The sequence below is a fragment of the Pygocentrus nattereri genome, chromosome 10, assembly GCF_015220715.1.
Source record: "Pygocentrus nattereri isolate fPygNat1 chromosome 10, fPygNat1.pri, whole genome shotgun sequence".
Taxonomy (NCBI): domain Eukaryota; kingdom Metazoa; phylum Chordata; class Actinopteri; order Characiformes; family Serrasalmidae; genus Pygocentrus; species Pygocentrus nattereri.
This window is the reverse complement of record NC_051220.1, coordinates 10,669,269-10,691,894: the sequence shown is the minus strand read 5'-3', so window position 1 is coordinate 10,691,894 and position 22,626 is coordinate 10,669,269. Positions and strand designations below refer to the sequence as shown.

Sequence of the window (22,626 nt, the reverse complement as noted above, 5' to 3'; positions counted from 1 at the left end):
CCATCACAGGAATACCACACAGCACAGACATGTTTACTATACATTGAATTTACACACACACACAATCATTTAAATACCACTGCATAATTAGACAGTTATTGACACAGTTACATAATGAATTTTATTATTGTTTGATTTACATTCAGTTTAAACACCCTTTGTTTTGGTGTGTGGCAAAAGTGTAAAGGGATTCTTTCTGCAAAGCAAGACTGAGCAAACAATACGTATTCATCAAATTCAGATCATAATAAAACATCTTTTCCACTGACACACACAAATGTGGTCTGGATGGAACGTTTAGGAAATGGTGTGTGTGTGTGTGTGTGTTATAATGAGAAGCAGGTGCTGTGTGGGGCTGGGCTGGGCATGTTTCTGTGTGTGTGTTATAATGAGAAGCGTGTGTGTGATGAGGGCTTGTCTTGGCCTGTAATTTATGCCTACATTCACTTCATTTGTTGTTTTTCCCACATTTCCCCCTCAAACACTTATTCCATTCACACCCTTCTCTTTCTCTGTCTCTCTCTGTCCCGCTCAACCTCACAGATAACCGTACGTATCATTTCCAGGCAGAGGATGAACAGGAATGCATGATGTAAGGATTCATTTCTGTCCAAAAGTCCATGCACTCAAAGCTTACACTCTCTCTCTCTCTCTCTCTCTCTCTCTCTCTCTCTCTCTCTCTCTCTCTCTCTCTCTCTTTCTTTCTTTCTTTCTTTCTTTCTTTCTTTCTTTCTTTCTCACACATACACACAATGAATTAAGACATGCAAGATAATTTGAAAAATATGTTTAAGCAAAATAGTCAAACTTACCCTGTTCTTACCCCTTTACCCTGCCACGAATGTAGTGAAACCAAGAAAATGGGTGTAGAGTAACCACGGAGATGACCGCAGCGTAACCATGAAAATGACTCTGGCAGAACCATGAAAATGGGTGTAGTGAAACCTTGGAAATGAGTGTGGTGTAATCATTGAAATGGGTAGCTGAATAACCAGGGAAATTAGTGTAGTGTAACTATGGAAGTGACTGAAGTGTATCCACAGGAACGGATGATGCAGAATAACGATGGAAATTAGTGTGGCGTAACCATGAAAAAAAAGTGTGGTGCAACCATGGAATCAGGCATAGTGTAACCATGGAAATGAGAATGTCATAACCATGGAAATAAGTGTAGTTTAATGATTGAAATGACTGTGGTGTCACCACGAAAATGTGATGTAGAGCAGGATTTCTCAGGCACTGGGCCGTAGACCACAAGTGGTCCGCAAAGGACCTCTTGGAGCTATACTAGGGGGCCAGTGGTCTGTAGTGGGCCTGTGATGGTACTTTGTCATAGAAAACAGTGAAAACTAAAAATGTTCCAAAAATCACATTTTAAGCAAAAATGTTTTGAGCTTTTTCTTGTGGGCCTTCATGCTTTTTAGTGATAAACAGGTGGGCCTTGAGGTAGAAAAGTTGACAACCTCTGATGTAGAGTAACCATGGAACTTATTGTTGTGCAAAGGTAGAAATAGGTGTAGTGTAACCATGAAAATGGGTGTGACGTAGCTACAGAAAATGCATTGTAGCAGTGGAAACAAGTGTTTGATCATGTCAATGGAAATTAATGAAGTAGAGTAAGGAACCATGGGAATTGATGTGGGGTAACAATAGAATCTAATGTAGTATAACCATTAATTAATTAAATAACCAAAAATGAGTGCAGGGGTACCTTGGAAATGGGTGTAGAGTAACCATGGAAACGAGCATAGCTGACTGATCCTGTGTGGAGTAGCTGTAATTGAGATGGATTTTTATCAGTCAGCCCATGTTATCATTCTATTTCTGTTATCCCCAGTATACACAATGACCATGACTGGTGTAAAGCTAATAGATTAAAAGTAATGGAAGCATGTTCCCCACCAATTAGCCTGGTGCTAACATCACAGACTCTCCTTAAATGGTGTGGAGTTGTTCATTATCTTTAATACACTTCATTATGTGTTTTTTTTTGTCTCTGTTATCTATAAACATGGACTAATGTACCGACACAGTTCAGGCTTTTAATGGCTGCAAAAGAGGTTTGAAGTCATGTTGAAAATAAGTTGCCTGAATGTAGGTGCAGTTTTTTGTTTATCTCTGTGTCTCTCTCTGTAGCTGGGTATCGGTGTTGCAGAACAGTAAGGATGCTGCGTTAAACACGGCTCTGGGTGGTGATGAGCTGCAGTGGGGGAGCGGCCTGCAGGACCTGTCTCGCTCTGTCATCGCTGGACTACGAAACCTGCCGGGGAACGAGGCCTGCTGCGACTGTGGAGCTCCGGGTACACACACACTTATTCACACGCACATATTCTTACACTTTACTAACACATTACTCTGAATAATTATCCTCTCTAAACCCTGTCTACAAAAGTGATCTTTTACTGCTGCTGTTGGTAAAAATTCAATTCAGCCTAATGAGAAACTGTGGAACAGTTTATATCACAGTATTTGTCTCTACAGTTTCTCATAAAGCACCTATTTATTGGAAGCACAAGGTGGGTGTTTCTAATAAAGTGGCCAGTGAGTGGAAGTACAAGGTAGGCATTTCTAATAAAATAGCCAGCGAGTGGAGGTATAATAATGTGGCCAGCGAGGAGCAGTGCAGATTCAAGCGTAATGGCAGGAAGTGAAGCAGTAGTGGCTTGTTTGGTTTAAGACACCAATCAGCAGTCACTGTTATTGAAAACTGTTTTACAGCAGTGCAATTGTAGTGACCTTTGGACAGGACAGCATTTACATACCATAGTGATTCATTCATAATGGAGTTTAAGAGCCCAATAAAACAGTATTGTGTCTCCAGTTTGTTTACTGTTCTTTTTGTTAGTAAACACACATTTCTGTCCCGGAAGCTGTTTGAGTTTCAGAGCTGTTCTTATTTCTTGAAGCCAAATATGCCTTTACTCTCTGTGTTTTCTCAGCTGCTCTTTATTTTCTCTGTTAAATGGAAGCTGGAGGGTATGTCCAGTAGAAACTCTTCTCCTGTTGGACAGGCTTGACTTGAGGGTTAGGCTATTGGTTATTTCAGAATAGCCCATTGATCACTAAGCACCATTCCTTCTTATTTTTATTTATTATTACTGTTTTAGACTGTGTAGTGTTGTTGTTTATCTGTGGATCTTTCTCATTTCCCTTTTAGAGCCCAGCTGGTTGTCCACTAATCTCGGCATCCTGACCTGCATTGAATGTTCTGGAATCCACAGAGAGCTCGGAGTGCATTACTCACGGATACAGTCACTCACACTTGACATGCTGAGCACATCAGAGCTGCTGGTAAACACCACAGACACGTGCACTAGAGTTGTATTTGAAGGCCTATTACATGCACTTACATACTGATACATTACATGATCAGCCATAAGATTAAAACAGCCTCCTTGTATTTACACTCACTGTCCATAGTGTAGAGTGTAGATACAAGGAGTTGGACTACTATGTAAAAGAGTCTTATGCTGCATTTACATGTTGGCATTGAAATGCCAAGCCTGCATTTGGCTTCACCTTCCCAGCGCTGGTGCTATAATGTGATTGAGGGAGTCCTACGTAGTGGGTGGAACTGGATGCAAGTAAATCGGTGAGAAAATTGGGGAAAAATCCAAAAACAAAAGATCAAATTTAAATGCATTACAGAGATAGAAATGAAAAGAAGTGAAAATGCTGAAGTGCTAAGATAAAGTGCATTGCTAAACAACAACAAAAGAAACTCTGTGTCCGTATTTCCAACAAACATTTGGTTTATCTCACCTGATTTTTTTTGTTTTTTTTTTTTTTTTTTTTGCATTTTCCCCAGTTTTCTCTCTAGTTTAGTTGTATCCTATTCCACCCACTAGTTAGGACTCCCCCAATCATACAACCACCAGTGCTAGGAGGGCAAAGGTCAGCACATGCTTCCTCCAAGACCTGTGAAGCACCACTGCATCTGACTAGCATTGCACTGAGTGATGGGAGGAGGGGGGGCATACTGGCCACCCAGAGAGAGCAAGGTCAATTGCTCTCTTGACGTCCCGGCCATGGACGTCTGTAGCTTCACCAGGGATCGAACTTGTGATCTCCTGATGATGGGGCCAACTCAAGACAGAACATTGGTTGTAGAATTGTCCATACAGAAAAATGAAATTTCCAGTTTGCTGTCGTTCATCTACTGCCAATATGTAAATGCACCATTAGGCAGGAAGAAACCTGTCTGTCTGTTTCGTGTTGTATAAGACTGAGAATTAATGGTTCACTGGTTTGTATTCTGATGTTTCCCCACAGCTGGCGGTCAGTATCGGTAACAGCAGGTTTAATGACGTTCTGGAGGCCAACCTTCGAGACGACTCAATAAAACCTTTACCAACCAGCAACATGTGAGTTTTTAGAACACAGATGTTGGGGGGGGGGGTAGATCTAGAAGTTGCTAGAAAACTACACACTAAATACAAAAAAATGGTGCTCCAATCTGCCTTGTTTTTTCACAAAGAAAACTTTTCTATATAGAACTTTGAACACTCAAAGAATGCTTTGCATGATTAAAGAGTTCTTCACATCATGAAGGGTTCTTCAGACTTTTGGAGTATGTACATGAATGTGCTATAGAGGGTTCTAAATAGAACCATTTTGAACATGGTTCTATATAGCACCCAAAAGGGTTCTTCTATTGCTCCAGGATTGACATCATAACAATAGAGGAACCCTTTTGGGTGCTATATAAAAACATTTTCAAAATTTTCATCAGTCTGAAGAACTTTTTCATGATGCGAAGAACTCTTTAATCATGCAAAGGGTTTTTTGAGTGTTCATGGTTCTACATAAAACAATTTTCTTTACTAAAGAACCCTTGAAGCACCCTCTTTTGAAGAGTTTACTTCCTTTTTACCATCTCAGTTCTTGTTGGTAAGAATTTCAGATTCTACAGTCAAAGTTTGTTAGGTTTTTAATATAAAAATATCAAAATACTGTATTAAAAAGCATCCAGCTAGCAGTCTGCAGCAGCTGGAAACTTATTTGGACAGCAATTAGGGTTAAGTCTAATACTGTCACATCAAGTCAGAGCCAAAAACAGCATAAACACTCTTAAGAAAAGATGTTCCTTCAATGGTTTTATGCTTAAATGATTGTTTGCATGGTGAAACAGTTCTTGAGACTGATGGAGAATGTGTTGTAAATGGATCTATATTGCATCCAAGAGTCCTGCTTGTGTCAAGCTTGTATACTATAAAAGAACCCTTTTTGGTGCTATATAGAACCATGTTCAAAGGGGTTCTGTACAGAACCAAATACAACACATTCTCCATACAAAACCAGGTGCACTACATTGTACTTTGCACTACATTGTATTACTTGTATTACCAATCTACTCTGAGCCAAGGCAACAAAATTTCGTTCTAATGCACACTGTATAGTGTAAATTTGAATGACAAAGTCTGTTTAAGTCTATTTAGGCATGAAATGGTTCTAAGCAGAACTTATGGCTCTAAATGGAATAATTCCAATTATTAAAGAACCTGTTAAAGAAAGAAAAATTTGAAGTGTGTACTTGTCAAAAAATGACCACACAATGCAACATATATCAGATATCTTTCTGATTTGATTAAAGTTTTAGTAAAAGTATTGATCATTCAAATGATTTAGCTGTTGTTGTTTTTTTATTTTAATTAACTGAGTAAAAGCTTTATTCCATTGTATATATCTATTCAATATGTGATTTATCTGAGAGATAATCTCCCTCCCTCAGCGTATTTACGTAAACGTGTGTCTGTGTGTGCGTATGTGTGTGTGTATGTGCATGTCAGGAATGCACGTAAGGAATACATCACGGCTAAGTACGTGGAGAGACGCTACGTACTGCCTAAAGAACAGTCAGAGCCTCTGCGTGTGTACGACACTATAAAGTCCAGAGACATCACAGCTTTACTGCAGCTTTACGCTGAGGGGCAGGACCTCTCCAAACCTGCCCACATACCTGATCAGGTAACACACAAACAAGTCAACCTTCAACATTTCTGCATATGTAGCTGGTTAAGATGTAAACAGTCATCCAGAGTGATTTGGTGTGAAATGCTCTGTTCTAGAAAAACTTATAGAGTGAGGATTGTTCGCAGTGGTGGTGATAGGAACCAGACATCCACCTCAAAGTTCCCTCACAGAAACACCTCACATTACATGAAATGGTTAGGAATTCACCGCCTGAGACACTGTTTTATTATAGTTTTGAGAAGGTTTTAGCCTTAAACTCATTCACGGTGGAGGAATACATAACATGCATAACAGGCAAAATAGTCCCCAAAGAAAACTTATTATTTCAGATTTTTACCATCATCAACATTCCATATAAACTCAGAAGACATGTGTAGGTTTACCCAATTATCTCCCCAATCTAGTCGTCTCCAATTCCACCCGCTAGTTAGGACTCCCCCAATCACACGTTACTATCAACACTAGGAGGGTGAAGGCTAACATAGGCTTCCTCTGAGAACTGTGAAACCAGCCACCGATTCTTTTCGAAATACTGGACAGCCGAACGCGCTCAGAGGAAAGCGCCAACCAGCAGATCTGTTGCGTCAGCTAACAGACGCCTGCGCTGACTAGCATCACGTTGAGAGATGGGGGGAGAAGTGAGCGCCATCCTACCCACCCAGAGAGAGCAAGGCCAATTGTGCTGTCTAGGTCTCCCGGCTACGGATGGCTGTGGCATCACCAGGGATCAAACTCACGATCTCCTGATGATAGGTCCAGTGCTTAGACGGTTGAGCCACTCGGGAGGCATCAGCCAGCTATCATTTTAATATGTGTAGGATAAAGGTCACTTTCTAATGTGTGGTCAGAGCTTTCAGTATACATGTCAAAGTAATGGCTAGCTAGCTGTGTTTATTGTGGCTTGTATCTATTTTTGTCATTTTTACTTTTTGACATGATACAAAACCAACAGCTTCCCTTTACATTGTGTCAAAATTCCATGAGGAATGGTCCAATAGCAACACTCCAAAATGACTTAGAATAAATAAATGCTAAAAATACAGCTGACTGGCGGTTTTGATGCTAGTGTTGATCATCAGCGAGAAGAAGTGAAGACAAAGAAACAACCTTCAAAAAAAGGGAAAACGTGAAAGAAATGCTTTCTTCTTGTTTTAGCTTTGGGAAAAGCTTTCGGTGTGATCTGCCTCTGTGTGTGGAGTGGGCTGCCGTCGGGTTAGTCACACGGGTGTTCTGGAGATAAAACCCTCATCATGGTTGTTGGGGGGTTGAGGCTTGGGCGAGGGGGGCAGCGAATTTAATCTTAAATCAGTGTGTTTTTGGTGTAGGAGTGTGATTTACAGCTCAACTGCTTCTAGTAGATGCTTTTCAGTGCAGTCATTCATTACCGCCAGACATGGTGATGACATCACTTCCCCTGCTGTTACGGTCTCTCTCTCTCTCTCTCTTTCTCTCTCTCTCTCCCCCCCTCTCACTCAGTCCTTTAATCCTGCGTTTCCTCTCCTTCCTTCGTCTCTAATCAGATCTGTTTTGGCCTCCTCCACTCGAGGGCAGTGAAATCCCACCGCAGCGCGTACGTGTTTATTATTGTAAGGCTGAGATTTGAGGCTGTGACGATCTAAAGAGCTCTGGGTCAAAAATGACTTTTTTGTTTTTTCTCTTTCCCCCTCATTCACGCCCTCATTCTTATTCATGCTCTGTCTCACTGTGTTTTTCTTTTTCTTTTCTCATTTTCTTTTTTTCTCTCCATTTCGCCCCCTTTGACTTTGCCCTCTTCTTCTTCCTTTTTCTCTTTCTTTCTTTGTTTTTTATTTTTCTCTCCCTTTTCTTTCCTCTTTTGCTTTTTTCTTTTACTCTTACTCTCTCTCTTTGACTTGCTTTCTTTTTTCTTCTTCTTTCTTTCTTTACTTTTATTCGCTCCCTTTCTGTTTTTTCTTTTCCTCTTTCCTCTTGCTCTATTTATCTTTCTCTCACTTGCACTTTTTGACTTGCCCTCTTTTCCTTTTTTCCTTTCTTTTGTTCCTCTATTTACCTTTCTGTCATTTCCTCCCTTTTTTCTCTCTTTGACTTGCCTTCTTTTCCTTCTCTCTCTCTCTCTCTCTCTCTCTCTCTTTCTCTTTCTCTTTCTCTTTCTCTTTCTCTCTCTCTCTCTCTCTCTCTCTCTCTCTCTCTCTCTCTCTCTCTTTCTCTTTCTCTTTCTCTCTCTCTCTCTTGATCTCTAGGATCTGAAGGAGACTCCTCTCCACCTGGCAGTGCGTTTGGCGGAGAAAAGTTCTCTGGCTCTGGTTGATTTCCTCACACAGAACTGGTGAGTTTTGAGTGTGGTTGTAGTTTAGTCTCACCGTCGCTCTTGGAAGTGGAAAGGGAAATTTAACTAGCTACCAAGACATCACAGTATTAGCGATTGTTGAATGCTTGATATGAAGAAAATTACCATAATACAATGAAACAACATTAAACTAAGATAATATAATGGTTATTGTCATTTTTAACAGAGAAAGTTTTCATATTTGTGGGTTTCTTTGGGCGCTTGTTCAGCAATCTTGCTGTTTTTTCTCTAAACAGTCTGTTTGGAGTATGTCTCTGAAAACCCTCAGTGTAGAGGGTCATGTAGTTCTTACACTTCGCCCTACCCCTCAACATAAATTGGGACACCCTACCCTTAGGCATGAATGAGCAAAACGGAGGTGTCAGGGCTAAGTGGTAGGGGCGAGGAGTGAAATGGGATTGGGCCTAAGTAAGCTTTGTGTGCACTGTGGCGTACCCTCTGAAATTATATCTTGTGTGTGTGTGTTTCTCACAGTGGCTGTCTGGAGAAGAAGACAGTGGAAGGAAATACAGCTCTACACTACAGTGCAATGTACAACAGACCTGAGTGTTTGAAACTGCTGCTGAAGGGAAAAGCTACCTTACACACAGGTATACACACAAACATGTCCACACACACATTTACATTCCACTCCACCTCGCTGGTATACAGTTAGACTGTCACTCACCTGTTGATGGACAGGTTGTGTTGTCTGTCCTCCAGCCCATACGTGTCAAACCCAAGGCCTGCAAGCCATGTCAGGCCCGTGGTGAAATCCTAACTGGTCCACAAATTGATTTTAATTTTCTATTAACATTAGCATATATATATATACCACCATCTACATAGTATCTGGACAACAGTAGCCCTGTGGTCAGAAACTGATCACTGATGAGTGGGGGAGGGCTGATAAACTGTAAAGAAACAGAGGGATTACAGTATGTAACTGTACATCTAGTGTTTCTATTAAAGTGGGCAGTTAGTGGAAGTATATAGTAAGTGTTTCTGATGAAGTGGCCAGTTAGTGGAGGTACAAAGTAGGTGTTTCTAATAAAGTGGCCAGTTAGTGGAAGTACAAGGTAGATGTTTCTAATAAAGTGGCCAGTTAGTGGAAGTATGTGGTACGTGTTTCTAATGAAATGGCCAGTTAGTGGAAGTATATAGTGGTTGTTTCTAAAGAAGCAGATACAAATAATGGACACAGAACAGTAAACGGTTCTTTTCCTTTTTTGTACACTTTCTCTCTTCCTCTTCTTCAGTTAACTCAGCTGGTGAGACGGCACTGGACATCGCTAAGAGACTGCAGGACTCACAGTGTGTGGAGCTGGTGCGTTTGACCTCATGTTACCTGCTCCACCTACATGACGCAGTGTATCATAAACCTGAGTGAATAAAACTGTGGAGGCACCTGCTGAAACCAAAGGTGCACAGTGCCACCTAGTGTTCCAGAGTAGCACTTATTTAAAGTTAAACCTTCGCTGCTAATACCAAATCAAGGAACAGTGCCAGACTTGTGAAGCTTAAACAGAAGCTTCTTGGGTTTGACCTGCGGCTGTAGTTTGATTGTTCACCCTTAGAAGGCTTTTAGTTATTATTGTTATTTTCCTATACTATTTAAGTGTATTAACATAATTATATGAAGAATGGTAGTTACACATTGAATCAGATTTACATTCGATTTTCATTATAAATCGGCAGGTTTGAATCTGTGCTTCTGAATTTCTTTCTCAAAAAATGACAATAAGATGGCAAAAATACTTTTTTTCCAAAATAAAACACAGCAGTAAACATTTCATCAGACTAAAATCATAATAAAATATCTCCTTCTCTACTTACAAACACAACTGTGGTATGCACTGAAAGAGTTGAATCTGCATGTACAACACAATTTCTCCACTTGTTTTGCTACTGAAATATAAAATTTCAGCATTCATTCATTATTGTTGACGATAACTGCACCTTTCTAAGGGTTAATGTGAGAATCCCAGCTGCAGTTCTAAACAGACTGTCTCTGTCTCTGTGTTTGTATGTGTGTCTGTATTCAGCTGGAGCTGGCTCACAGTGGGAAGTTTAACTCCCAGATCCATGTGGAGTACATGTGGGAAACTCCGCAGGACATGTACGACAGCGAGGACGACCTGGACGAGAGGGTTCGTATCCTACTACATGGACCTTAAATAATAATGAATATGAAACGCCTTTACTTGTACTTCCACAAACTGGCCACTTTGTTAGAAACACCTACCTTAAGTTTCCACAAACTGGCCACTTTATTAGAAATATCTACCTTGTGTTTCGACAAACTGGCCACTTTATTTGAAACACCTACCTTATGCTTCCACAAACTGACCGCTTTATTAGAAATATCTACCTTGTGTTTCCACTAACTGGCCAAGTTATTGGAAACACTCACCTTGTGCTTCCACTAACTTTCAACTTTGTTAGAAACACCTACCTTGTGCTTCCACAAATTGGCCACTGGCCACTGTAGAAACACATACTGTATAGATCCATTTTGCAGATGTACAGTGTAGCCCATCAGTTCGGACGTCACTGCTGGGTTGAAAGTGGAACATCCATCCAAAAATATCCAACCAAAAGCTCCTCTGTCGTCAGAAACTGACCAATGATGAAGGGCTAGTGGATGGCCAACACAAATTGAGCATCAAGAAATACATTAGAATTACAATCTTTAACTATACAACAGCAGGGTAGAGGGGTTTCTGATAAAGTGGCCAGGAAATGTATTGTGATTAGAGGTGAGCAAATATGGGGTGCACAAATATGCAAAGACGAATAGTTTAATGTTAAAATTAACAAAAATAAATAATTTTATAGTAATTCTGCTTCATTTGTCAGTGTGAAATTTGAAATACTGTATGTTCAGTATTGTGTTTTTCAGAGTCTTAAATCACCCTAAATGACCTGACATCCAAAAACCTGGTTTGTTTCTTTCGGGACATGTGTTTTATATCTCTCTATCGTTGATGCAGGTCAGCCCACCCAGAAGCCTGCGCTCTCCTCTGCCCCCTGCTGTCAGTGGTGGGAATAGTCCCTGGAGCTTCAGCGCCGGCGTGACCAATAAAACCTACCAGAATGTGGACTTTCTGTACCGCAACCCGCCAGCCAACAGCGCCCCCTCTGGTGGTTCCATGCCCCCTCCGCTTCCTGCCAAGTCCATACAGAGAGGTCAGTCACTCACAACAAGCCACCTTGCAATAATTACTGAATAATTCCTAAATAATTAATTGTAGGTTCTGAATAATACACAGTCATTATTGAAAAAGGATATATATATATATGTTGGAAGAAAATTGAAATTACACAGTGCTAGGTTACATGCTAATAACCTTAGCATTAGCAGCTGAGCTAGTTTTTATAAAGTGAACATTTTAAAAACAGTAATATTAATACATAAGTCACTAAACTGATTTTCCTCCAATACTGAAGTTTGTTCTTGTTTACTTCGTGTTGTTGTAGGTCGATCGGACCCTCAGATCAGCATCTCAGTGCAGGAATCTCACTCCCGCCACAGCTCCAGCTCCTCTGGGGGGTCTTTTAGGAACAGCCCCCCCTCCCCGCTGTCCGAGGCCTCAGGAGCGTTGCCTCGCTCACCTCGCTCTACCACCGCCCTGAAGAGACAGACGGTGTCCTGGGAGGGACATCCTTCACCAACACATAGCTCCATAGGGCCTGTTGCGTAAGTAGGACTGGTTTCTATGGTTTGTAAGACCAACACTTCCTATGTTTTGAATTAGAGTTCATTTATGAAGCTTGCTATAGCCCTTTGCTCATATAACTCATGTAGTTGCACTTGCAAGCACAGTTTTTGGCAGTTTTAGCCTAAAGGCCACCCTCTGAGTCAACTGGGGGAAGCATGTTAGTATCGTGTATTATTCAAAAACGATCATCTAAATTATCATCAAAATTCCTTGTGCCAAACACAAGGCCCACGGGCCAAGTCAGGCCTTAATTAAATTAATTACATTTTCTATTAATATTAGCCCATTTTACCATCAGCTGCACTGCAACTTAATGTGTGCTCCCACCCCCTCCCCAACAACGATCTACAGGACAGCACCAAAAAACAACGAAAAAAGTGGCAGGTGTCTAGTTTCAAGCAAATGGGCAGTTTTAAAATAACCTACTGTAGACTGGGGAGATTTAGAGGTTTAACAGTGATCTGCAGCTAATCTATTCTGTTGTTTTATATAAAAAAATAAAATAAAAAACTTGTTTATATTTAGATTTATTTTTTAATCGTATTTATTGCCATTGTAGTTTTGGCATATTTTGAGTCTGATTCATGGCAAAATATTTAGTGAAAATAAAATAAAAACACAGCTGGCCCACAGATTAGTTGAGATTTTTAATATGGCCTTTTTAGAGGTTGAGTCACCACTGATCTAAACTGAATAAACTCTAGATCATTAACTGATGTTTACAGCTGGAACTAAACTGCTTTTGAAACTGGTCATCCTTGTCATGGTGCTTTTTCAGTGTTTTATGAAGTGAATGACCTGCCAAACTGAAAATAAAAAAAAATTGATTAACATAGCATTGCTGTTAGAACAAAACCTCATGTCTCCAAAATGGTTTCTATTCAGAAGAGGCAAAAAAAAACTAATTAATGTAAAAAAAAAATTTTTTTAAAAGTAGGTTAATGTAAAAACATCACTTTTGGGACACTCCTCATGAAATATCACAAATAGCTGGTGTTTTCAAATGATTTTTAAAAAGAGTCTCACGTTATATGATGAAATTTCACATCATGCATCGTAAAGGTTTTCACACCCCCAGTTAATTTAAAAAGATTTGTGTTTTACAGAGAACACACTCACATTCTTCTACAGATTTTAGCACACAGTTTACATTTGTCTACATAGCATCAGGTAAAAATCAACAAATTATGGAATATGACCGGGGTGCCGAGACTTTCACACATGACTGTATCTTGCTTGTAGCTGCTGTGTGAATCTTGTGTGTGCTAATCTGCTCACCTCTGTGTGTGTGTGCAGTTCAGAAAAGACCACATCATATCGGAGAACGAGCAGTGGAGGTCAAGGGAAGTCTGTGTCTGGTTCTCCAGGTTCGGGTTCTCCGGGTTCCGGTAGCAGCGTGGAGGAACTCTACTGCAGTTTGACCATCAAAACACCTAATACTAATGCTCAGGCTAAAGCTAATGCTAGCCCTAATGCCTCAGTGCCCCTCATACTGCCACCACCACGATCACGCAAGAACGCCATGGTAATGAACCAAACTCTGCCACTCTTACCACGAAAGTTCAGAAAATCAAGTTTACTGGAGTTAAGAGGCTAATGTAGCTAACAAGCAACAGTGCGTAAAGTCAAATAGAGTTGGTTTATGGCAATTTATGGTTTTCGAACATCTGTACATCTGCACTGCAATATACACTAAGCTACAAAGTCAATTGTGAAACTTGCTACACAGTAAAGCCAAAAGTATGTGGACACAACACTTAATCATTGAGTTCAGGTGTTTCAGCCACACTCATTGCTAACAGAAGAATAAAATCAAACACTTAGCCATGCATTCTCTATAGACAAACACTGGCAGTAGAATTTGCACTGAAATTTCTGCCCTGCTAGATCTGCCCCAACCAACTGTAAGTGCGATTACTGTGAAATGGAAGCATCTATGAGCAACAACAGCTCAGCCATGATTTACAGAGCAAGGCCACAAGCTTGTAGCGTGAGAAATCCCCAATTCTTTTAATCTGCCTCTGGAAGCAACATCTGCACAAGAACTGTGCATCAGAGCTTCATTAAGTGGGTTTTTGCAGCAAAGCAGCTGCACACAAGCCTAAGATCACTATGCTTAACGCCAAGCGTCGGCGGGAGTGGTGGAAAGCAGGCCACCACTGTACTCTGGAGCAGTGGAAACGTTCTCTGGGGTGATGAGTCACACTTCAGTATCTGGTAGTCTAATGATGAATCAGGGTTTAGTGGATGCCAGGAGAACACTACCTCCCGGAATGCATAGTGCCAGCAGTAAAGTTTGGTGGAGGAGGGATGATGTTCTGAGGCTGTTTTTCAGGCCCCTTAGTTCCAGTGAAGTGTGATATTAATGCTACAGATGATGATACAAATGATACAAAGACATTTCACACAATTATACACTTCCAGCTTTGTGTCAGCAGTTTGGGGAAGAAACTTTCCTGTTCCAGCAGGACGGAGTCCCTGTGCAGAACATGAGCTCCATAAGACATAGTTTGACCAGTTTGGAGTGGAGAAACTCCAAATACTTTTGAAAAAGTAGTTTTGGAAGGGGATGTCCCACAAACTCAGATCGGTGTGATGGTCAGGGGTCCACATACTTTTGGCCATAGAGAGTCTGTCTTTTCACCCCCACGTGGTCTGTTGGAATAAGCCTTTATCATTGTTCATGTAGCATAATGCAAGTTGTTGTTTCTAGCTTATGTAGCTTTATGAACACTGCCCTTCTCTATTAGAATTTATTTAGCAATAACTCCACACAGTTTGAGGCAAGCACATGATTTAGGCATGCTGTTAGCACCATGCTAATTGGGGGTGTGTTAGCTTCCATTACTTGCTAGCTACATTAGCCTCCAATATAAAACTAGCAAAGCACCAAACGTCTTGTCTACCTGAGAACTGGGTAAATTTGATTTTTAACTGAACTATCGCTTTAATTTCTAACAAATTACACAGAAATGTTTCCTGAACTAAAGGTTCTTTATTGTGTGTTTGTCAGTGCTCTGTGAGGCCACGGCTCAGGAAGGTTCAGGCTTTAGTGGACTGTATGGTGGGCAGTTCTGACCAGCTGTCCTTCTGTAAGGATGATATTATCATAGTAACCGCTGCTGATGATCCACACTGGTGGGTGAGTATACTCATATATCATTGATTTAAATTATTATTTAGATATGACTTATCTTTTATCACCAGTGCAGTTCTGTTTACAGTTTTACTGTTGTTTGCAGGTCGGGCACGTAGAGGGGAAGCCGTCCAAAAGCGGGTGCTTTCCAGTCAACTACGTGCTGAAGTTGGGAGAATGATTCTTCTGGAAATTTCCATCATATCTTCCCAAAACGCAACAGTGCTTTAGCTGAAAAACACCTGCTCCTGCCTGTTAATATGGAAACACTACCTGACACTCAGCTGGGATTTATCCAGCAGTAATGTGGGCTGTGGGAGTTCAGCGCTACATGCTAATCCTGACACTTGTGATATCTTTTAATGGAGCTGATGCAGTTTTTTGTGGATTTCTCGTCACGGTACCCACACAGCCTGCATACGGACTTCTTTGCTAGTGGGAGAGAACGTGTGGTGCAGTGCATGTAGTTTAACACTATAATGCTGTTTGGCACCCTCTACCTGCCATGTATATGCAATTGTAGTTTATTTTGCTAGCAGGCTAATGTAGCTACCTTGGCCGATTAAAGGGAGGTGATTTTTGCCATGGTAACAGACAAATCACAAATGGTGAAAGAGTTGAAATCGGTGATCTTAGAGCACTCATTGTGCTGTTTGGGGACCAGCGGCTGTTTTAGACCTTTTTTTGGAACCTAAGACAGCAGTGTTGGAGGTGCAACAAAGTGAGAACAAAATTGTTGAACAAGTGGCTCCACCCACAGCTAGATATCCACCAATAAGATAATTAAATGCCTCAAATTCCACCAAAGGAAAATTACACAGGTTGAAATCCACCAATATAAGAAGAGTACAGCTAAATATTCACCAATCAGAGAACAGCACAACTAAAAACCCACCAATAGGAGAACAGAAAATCTGAAAATCTTCCAGTCAGAGAACATCACAGCTGCAAAAACTACCATTAGGAGAACAAGACAGTTACAAACCACCCCAAAGGAGGACAATGTAACTAAAAATCCACCAATCAGGGAGCAGCATGGCTAAAAACCCACCAATCAGGGAGCAGCATGGCTAGCAAACGCATCAATGTGAAAGAAACATGTGGATGATAAAGTGGACTTTATGAAGAGCAATAATAACGAAGCAGCACTTATTAAATCATACAGAAAAGTTCTCAATGGCTTGGGGACATTTTGCCTTTTTTTTTCCTTGTAAAAGTTTAGTGGTGGGGTAAATACTGTCCATCCGTAAGAGTGACTGTAAGCCTAAATACAAAGGGGAGAGGAGACGGTAATATAAGCACTAAAGGGAAAATGGAAGCGTCGTCTAGACAGACAGACACCGGACACCCATCAGGTCGATTGGTTAATGGACGTCCAGTCTGCTTTTTGCCTGAAGGGGGGCGACACAATGAAAGGTAATGTTTATTGACTGAGTTTCAGGCCCTCCACTCAGTGTGGGATTGTATTTCCTTGATCTCTGACCGAACGGTCTGCACGTCTTTGCTGATCAGCAGTGTCTTTCGATCTGATCTGTACTGACTTATTTAATGCAGCTAGAGCACGACAGTCTCTTATTATTCTCTCTAATTCAGTCTTGGTGCATGGCTTAAAGCAATAGTTTGGCAGAAAAAGCAAATTTACACAATTTCTTTTCAATTTACACTTTTTCTCCAAATTTCAAGGCAGTTCATTTTAGTTCACAAACAATAATAAAATAAATAAAAGCCTCATAAAAAAACAGCACAGAACAATGAAATACAGTGTTAATACAAATATTCAGTCCACTGATTGTGTTTCAGTGCTATTCCTTAACATGACCTGCATTTGCAATGATGCTGAGCCTATTTAACAAAGCAAAAGATTGCTCATATTGATAAATATGAACAAAACACAGTTTAAGCAACTAAAACATAATACCCAAAACTAAGTAAGTCTAATGTAAAATAAAATCAAATACAACATTCGACTAAGAGGTCTAAAGACACAATAAGAAATGAATGAAGCTGCTCAGTCTTTAAAATGGTACATTGTTTCAGATTGAGAAAGAAAATCATGATCATTTGTATTTAACACATACTGGATTCATCCAAACGTTTATAGCAGACAGTGTATATTCACTGTAAAACTATACAGGAAGCTCAGCCTGTGAAGAAATAGTATACCTCTGAAAACAGCATTTCCTGAACAGCTTTTGCTGTACAAAACAAATAAGTATATTTTTTATGTAGGCCCACAAAATGAATAAATATAAATACAGTTCCTGAAAAAGTTCCTTATAGTGATGCAGGTTTGTTGTGACAGTAACCAAACGTAACATAGTTGAGGATGTTGGTGTAGTTTTTGAGCTGTGCACGTGTCCATGGCTGAATGGTTGAGTTCCCTGTTTCCACACGTTCAGGCACAGCAGAAAAACACTTTTCCCACCAACATTCCCACCAGCATTCCCACCAATCTAGTCACTTTGTGAGGTGTGAGGTCATTTGATCCATTCTGTTACCGTAGCTCTGTAATTAAGTGTTATTTTTAACAGTACAGAACTGTAGGACAGCTGCTAATGTTTTTAGCCATGCTAATGTACTTTAGTCCAAGCTTATAGATAAGAGTCTAAAATCTAAAGCCTTGTTTGTTGTGATTATTCAGATAGGATTCCATGAAGTGGATAATGCTAGTTCACCACAGAACTACCGTAATGTTTATGACAGATTTGCACAGAATAAGAATGGAAATGACAGAGATAGGAGCGGCTACTCGATTTACACACCATTTTTAGTCCAGAAAAGAGTAGAAAAAAAAATGTGTCCATTATTTTGGTTAGTTTAATAATTTACCTTGTTGAAGTGAATGCGGTGTGTCATTAGCAACAAGATTAGCTTGGAAATTCAACCTTTTTTCTACACGTGAGGTTGGACAGTAAGGTTACATATCGGTTTGATTTTAGCCACAGAGAACACAAGTAAACGCTTCTTTGATCCTCCTTCTCTTCAGGATATGATAGCATGTTCACCTCCTCATGTAAAACTAATCCCGTCCGAATAGAACTAAACAGTCAGAAACCACATAATCAAGTCTATCAGAGATTACTGAACAATTCTACACAGTGCATGTAGGCATGCTGTTAGCACCGTGCTAATTGCTGAGTCCATTAAATGTTAGCTACATTAGCCTTGTAGCTCCAGAACTGAAACTAAGCTAACAAACTTCAGACTCCAAACATGTCTTGACTGATTGACTACATGTGGAGTAAAAGGGGAGTGTAACTGAGCAAATTTGATTGATTCTGGCCAAATTTTTGCCCTTAGCATTTGTGAATGTCTGAAGTTATAAATGTGTCTGAGGGCAAAATAAGAGTTCTGCACTTCCTGCCTACCTAACACGTGCACTAGCAGCTGAAAAAGGATCTGTATGTGTTTAATTTGATCAGTATTTTGTTTCACATCATCACTTTGTGATCCTCATTTGTAAAAGCAGTTACTTTGTTGATTATTGGGATTAAAATGTTCAAACTGTAAAACAGGATTATTTTACTGCACGTCCACCTAAATCGAACCACTATGCCGATTAGAGCTGGCGCAGACTCAGCGTTGCGCTCCAGGCAGGATCAGATTTCTGCAGCCTGATGAAGGAGGTCATCAGATTCCTCCTGCCTTTGGCTTTAAACCAGGAAGGCTCTAACAGATTCATTGCCATTTTAATGGGATTCCAGTCTCGGAACATTTGTGTCCTTAAATATTTTGAATCAAGAGATTGTTATGAAGAATATTATAGAACTGTTCACCCTGTTTAACTTAATCTTATGCAAAAGTTTCTGGACCTACTGGTCAAATGACTTGTTTTGGGATAGTTACTGTCCTCTACAGGAAATGTTAAAGGGTTTCTATCATGCAAAATTGAATTTTCCTCATGCTTTTGGAACATAAGGGTTTATTTTATTGTTTAAACACTGTTAAAGTTTCATGTTGACTAAATATACATATATATGTAAAATGTATGTATATTAAAAATGTATTAAAATTATTAAGCTAAATTAAAATCACACAAGCCAATTATATATCCTCTTTACAGCCTACAATGGTTTAGCTCCACCGAATCACAATGAAGTTATAAGGTGTTGTTCAGCCTAGAATAAATAAATAAATAAGGAGAAGCCAATCAGAACAGAGCTCCTCTACATATATCAGTCTTAAAGGCACAGTAAGAAAAGGTCTGCAATTCTAAGAAATAATGAGAGGTTTGTAAAATTTGTTTGAAACATTCTGAAAATTCTACCTCTTTTTGGTGCATAAAACCATAAGTGGAATTCCGGTTTTAATGAAATGCAAGAAATATGTAGGATATGGACCCTTTAATGCACAGTTATTTATTTGCTGGATTTAATACACAGGAATAAAATTAAAGCCTAAATGTCACCTGCAAGTTGGGAAACAATCAAACGTCATGTTGAATCATCTCAAAGCAAGCAATATATGATATAATCTGAATTATTTCACTACACACTAGAGGTTTGCAGGAGGGAGTTTGTTGTGAGTTAATTGGCGATCTTGCTGTCTGTTATATTCTGATAAACCATGTTTATTTTTGCCTCTGAAGCTTTGGGCTTGTAGCTGTAACACTGCAGAGCTCTGGAGCTGCTCCCACAGATCCGTCTGCATTATTAATGAGGAAAGAGCCTCTTAATGACTTTCGGTAAAGAGGCTTCTTTGCATCTGTAATACTGCTTTTTAGAAAGGTTCTGTTGTAATGTTTGTCTTTATGGCTGTTTTATACGTTATTTCTTCTGTTCGCGTCTTAAACGTTCTGTGTTCATTTTTATAAGTCTGAATGTCACTTTTATAAGCTACATGCAGGAATAAAAACACAGCCTGAAACATTGCTGTAAAAGTGTTGGTGTGGATTCCTTTCAGAATATTAAGAAGGTGCTCCGTTTTTTGGTTGAAGTTTTTAACTAATTTCTGATGATGGGTAGAACATTGGGTAACACGGTCTGTTATAGTCCCTTAAGTACTAGATAATAAGACTGCCAGTAAGTTATGGTTGTGATGTCAACACATGAAGGTTTGGCTGCCTGTGATTGGTCTATCTCCTCTACAGGCAGTTCACAAACTCAGTGTTATTAGATTCAATTTCCCCACTTAAAATTTGATGGTTTTGATAATGTAGGCTATCAATTTTTAATAATTACAGCTCTTTTGATTTGAAAATTGCACACAGCAATCACTGTGTACAATTACTGAGAAATCATTTGTAATGAATTGCTTTTTTTAAAAAATAAATTAAATACCCCGACACTGATCATCACAAATTCATGACATAAGCATCAAAACCTCATTTTAAAAAATGCCTTTTTGAAGAAAAAAACAGACATACTGTATTTTAACACTGCTGTTTTTATTTGACAGGAATAGAATGGGAATACATGCACAAAAGACCACCTTTATTTCTCAGACATTTGCATTTACTTTAAAAGGTTGTTAATGTCAGAATTATTAGTTGAACTACTGAAACTTGAATTAAATCTTTTTTTTTGAGAAATTATGACTGTAATTTTACAGATTTTTAGCATCGTTGAGAAAACATACTTTACTGTTAATGTGTTTTGTCTGGCACCCCTGCTGCCGGACCTTTTACTGTTATACTTGTTTCAGATTTCTAATAGTATATTAGTGCTAAGCTTAAGCTAGTACATATGAACAATTTCTGTTTATCCAAAGCTTGGTACAGTCATTATGGTATATCTGAGCCTGTGTGTATCAGTGTTAGAGTGACTCTCTCAGTAAAAGTTCTGAGAGAATGGTAAACAGCAGCGACAGCTCTAACAATTAATCAGAATCAGCTTAGACTATGGCTCACATTCACGGTCAGTGACGTATCTAGAACTACCAGAATGACTAGAGTGATGTTTTCTTCTCTTAATATTGGCTACACACAAACTGATTGGTTGATTGGTTGTCCCTGATTATGTTGGTAGTCAATCTAGTATGTAAGGCCTTCTGTTCAGCTTCTGAAGTCCTAACCAATGGGAGAGTAGCTCATTTGTATCTACCAAGATATGACGGAGAAAACAATCCCGATTGGACAATTTTACATTGACTAAAAACTCAGGAAATAAGAATATCACCACAATACTTTAGATTTTAAATGAAACCAACATGATTCTATGAAGTAAAGTTAAATATTAGACATAATTTTCAGAAAACATTCAAAAAACAGCAAATGCATTGGTGTGATTTTGCTTTTGCTCAAAGAAAGGAAGTGCTCCACAAACCTGCTGTTAAATCATGTTTATTGTGGTTTTTTTTTTGGATGTTGCCCAGAGCCAGTGTTTAAACAGAGCACATTCAGGTCATTCATTCATTCAGTCAGAGCTTTCCGTACATTCATTTTTAGTGTGTATAAAACACAGCGAAACAGAACAAACATGATCAAAGAAATCAAATGTGCCTTTCCCCCATTCCAGACTGTAACCCTGGTTCCCTGAGCCCACGCCCAGACTAAATCTTCATTATTTCTCAGCCTTGGTGCCAGGAAGCTTATAATGAGTCTCGCAGCATGACATAAGAGGAGATTAATGTTGTACAGAAAACTGGAGCCAGAGTGAATTTTATCTGATTACGTAGCTGCATATCTGTTACACTGCTAATCCAACATCATAAGCATTTTAGTGAATCTTATAAAACCACCGCTTGATTCTTTCTCTAGCTTTGCTGATGCTGCCATTTGGCAGCTGTAACTTGTTACGCAACGCCTTTGCATCATGTTAATGGCAGCATAAGTGTTTTCCTACAAATCCCTCGTCTTTTGTCTGATCTTGGTGAGGATATCACTGTAGCCCTGCTTACAAATATGGTATGTCTCAAAGATTTGTTGGAACATTTGAGCACTTGCCTGGTGAGGCCACATAATTTTACCTTTGCAAGTTCTAAGATTGCCTGGCCAACAAAGTTCCAGAAATAGATAAACAGTTTTAGTTTAGTTTAGTCTAAAGTTTTAGAATGGCCTGGCCAACATAGTTTCAAGTATTACCTGGTCACCAGATTTTTTAAATTACCCATTCCCAGTTTGAACTGGTCAACACAGTTCTAGAACAACCATTTAAAGGGTTCTAGAATTGCCTGGTGGACAGAGTTCCAGAAACAGATCTCTAAATCTCTTTCTAGACAGTTCTAAAATGATCCTTTAAAAAAGCTCTATTTGGTTCTCGGTTCTAGAAATGAGATGCACTCTTTAAAGCCTGGTTTATATATGTTGGTCCTTTTTGCTTTAATTTTCATTTTTATTTCTACTGTTCTGTGATGCTTCAGCACAGCTCAGGGAACAACGGTTAAAATACCAGCTTTGAATTACAGAATGTGTCCAAAGTGCTTCGTCTTTTCCACGGGCCTCTCAAATTCTGCTGACCTGCTCTGCAGTGGATCAGCATTCTGTTTTATTGCTCTCTTAGATGCAATGACGTTCGTCTGTCCTCCAACCAGAACGTTTATTAGTGAGCAAA

General features: G+C 39.5%; 1 protein-coding gene across 1 annotated transcript in view; it reads left to right on the top strand.

Annotated features, from left to right (window-relative positions):
• The window catches only part of asap3 (ArfGAP with SH3 domain, ankyrin repeat and PH domain 3), a 51,587-nt gene extending 31,581 nt beyond the window's left edge, over positions 1-20,006 (top strand). The window contains exons 13-26 of the mRNA XM_017716763.1: positions 544-592; positions 2,137-2,300; positions 3,158-3,291; positions 4,273-4,364; positions 5,790-5,967; positions 8,193-8,278; positions 8,774-8,889; positions 9,538-9,605; positions 10,324-10,428; positions 11,272-11,467; positions 11,759-11,978; positions 13,297-13,525; positions 15,014-15,142; positions 15,243-20,006. Of these exons, the coding sequence (XP_017572252.1) occupies positions 544-592; positions 2,137-2,300; positions 3,158-3,291; positions 4,273-4,364; positions 5,790-5,967; positions 8,193-8,278; positions 8,774-8,889; positions 9,538-9,605; positions 10,324-10,428; positions 11,272-11,467; positions 11,759-11,978; positions 13,297-13,525; positions 15,014-15,142; positions 15,243-15,317 (1,841 nt within the window). The 3' untranslated portion in view covers positions 15,318-20,006. The remainder of the gene's footprint in view (positions 1-543; positions 593-2,136; positions 2,301-3,157; positions 3,292-4,272; positions 4,365-5,789; positions 5,968-8,192; positions 8,279-8,773; positions 8,890-9,537; positions 9,606-10,323; positions 10,429-11,271; positions 11,468-11,758; positions 11,979-13,296; positions 13,526-15,013; positions 15,143-15,242) is intronic.
• The last annotated feature ends 2,620 nt before the right edge of the window (positions 20,007-22,626 follow it).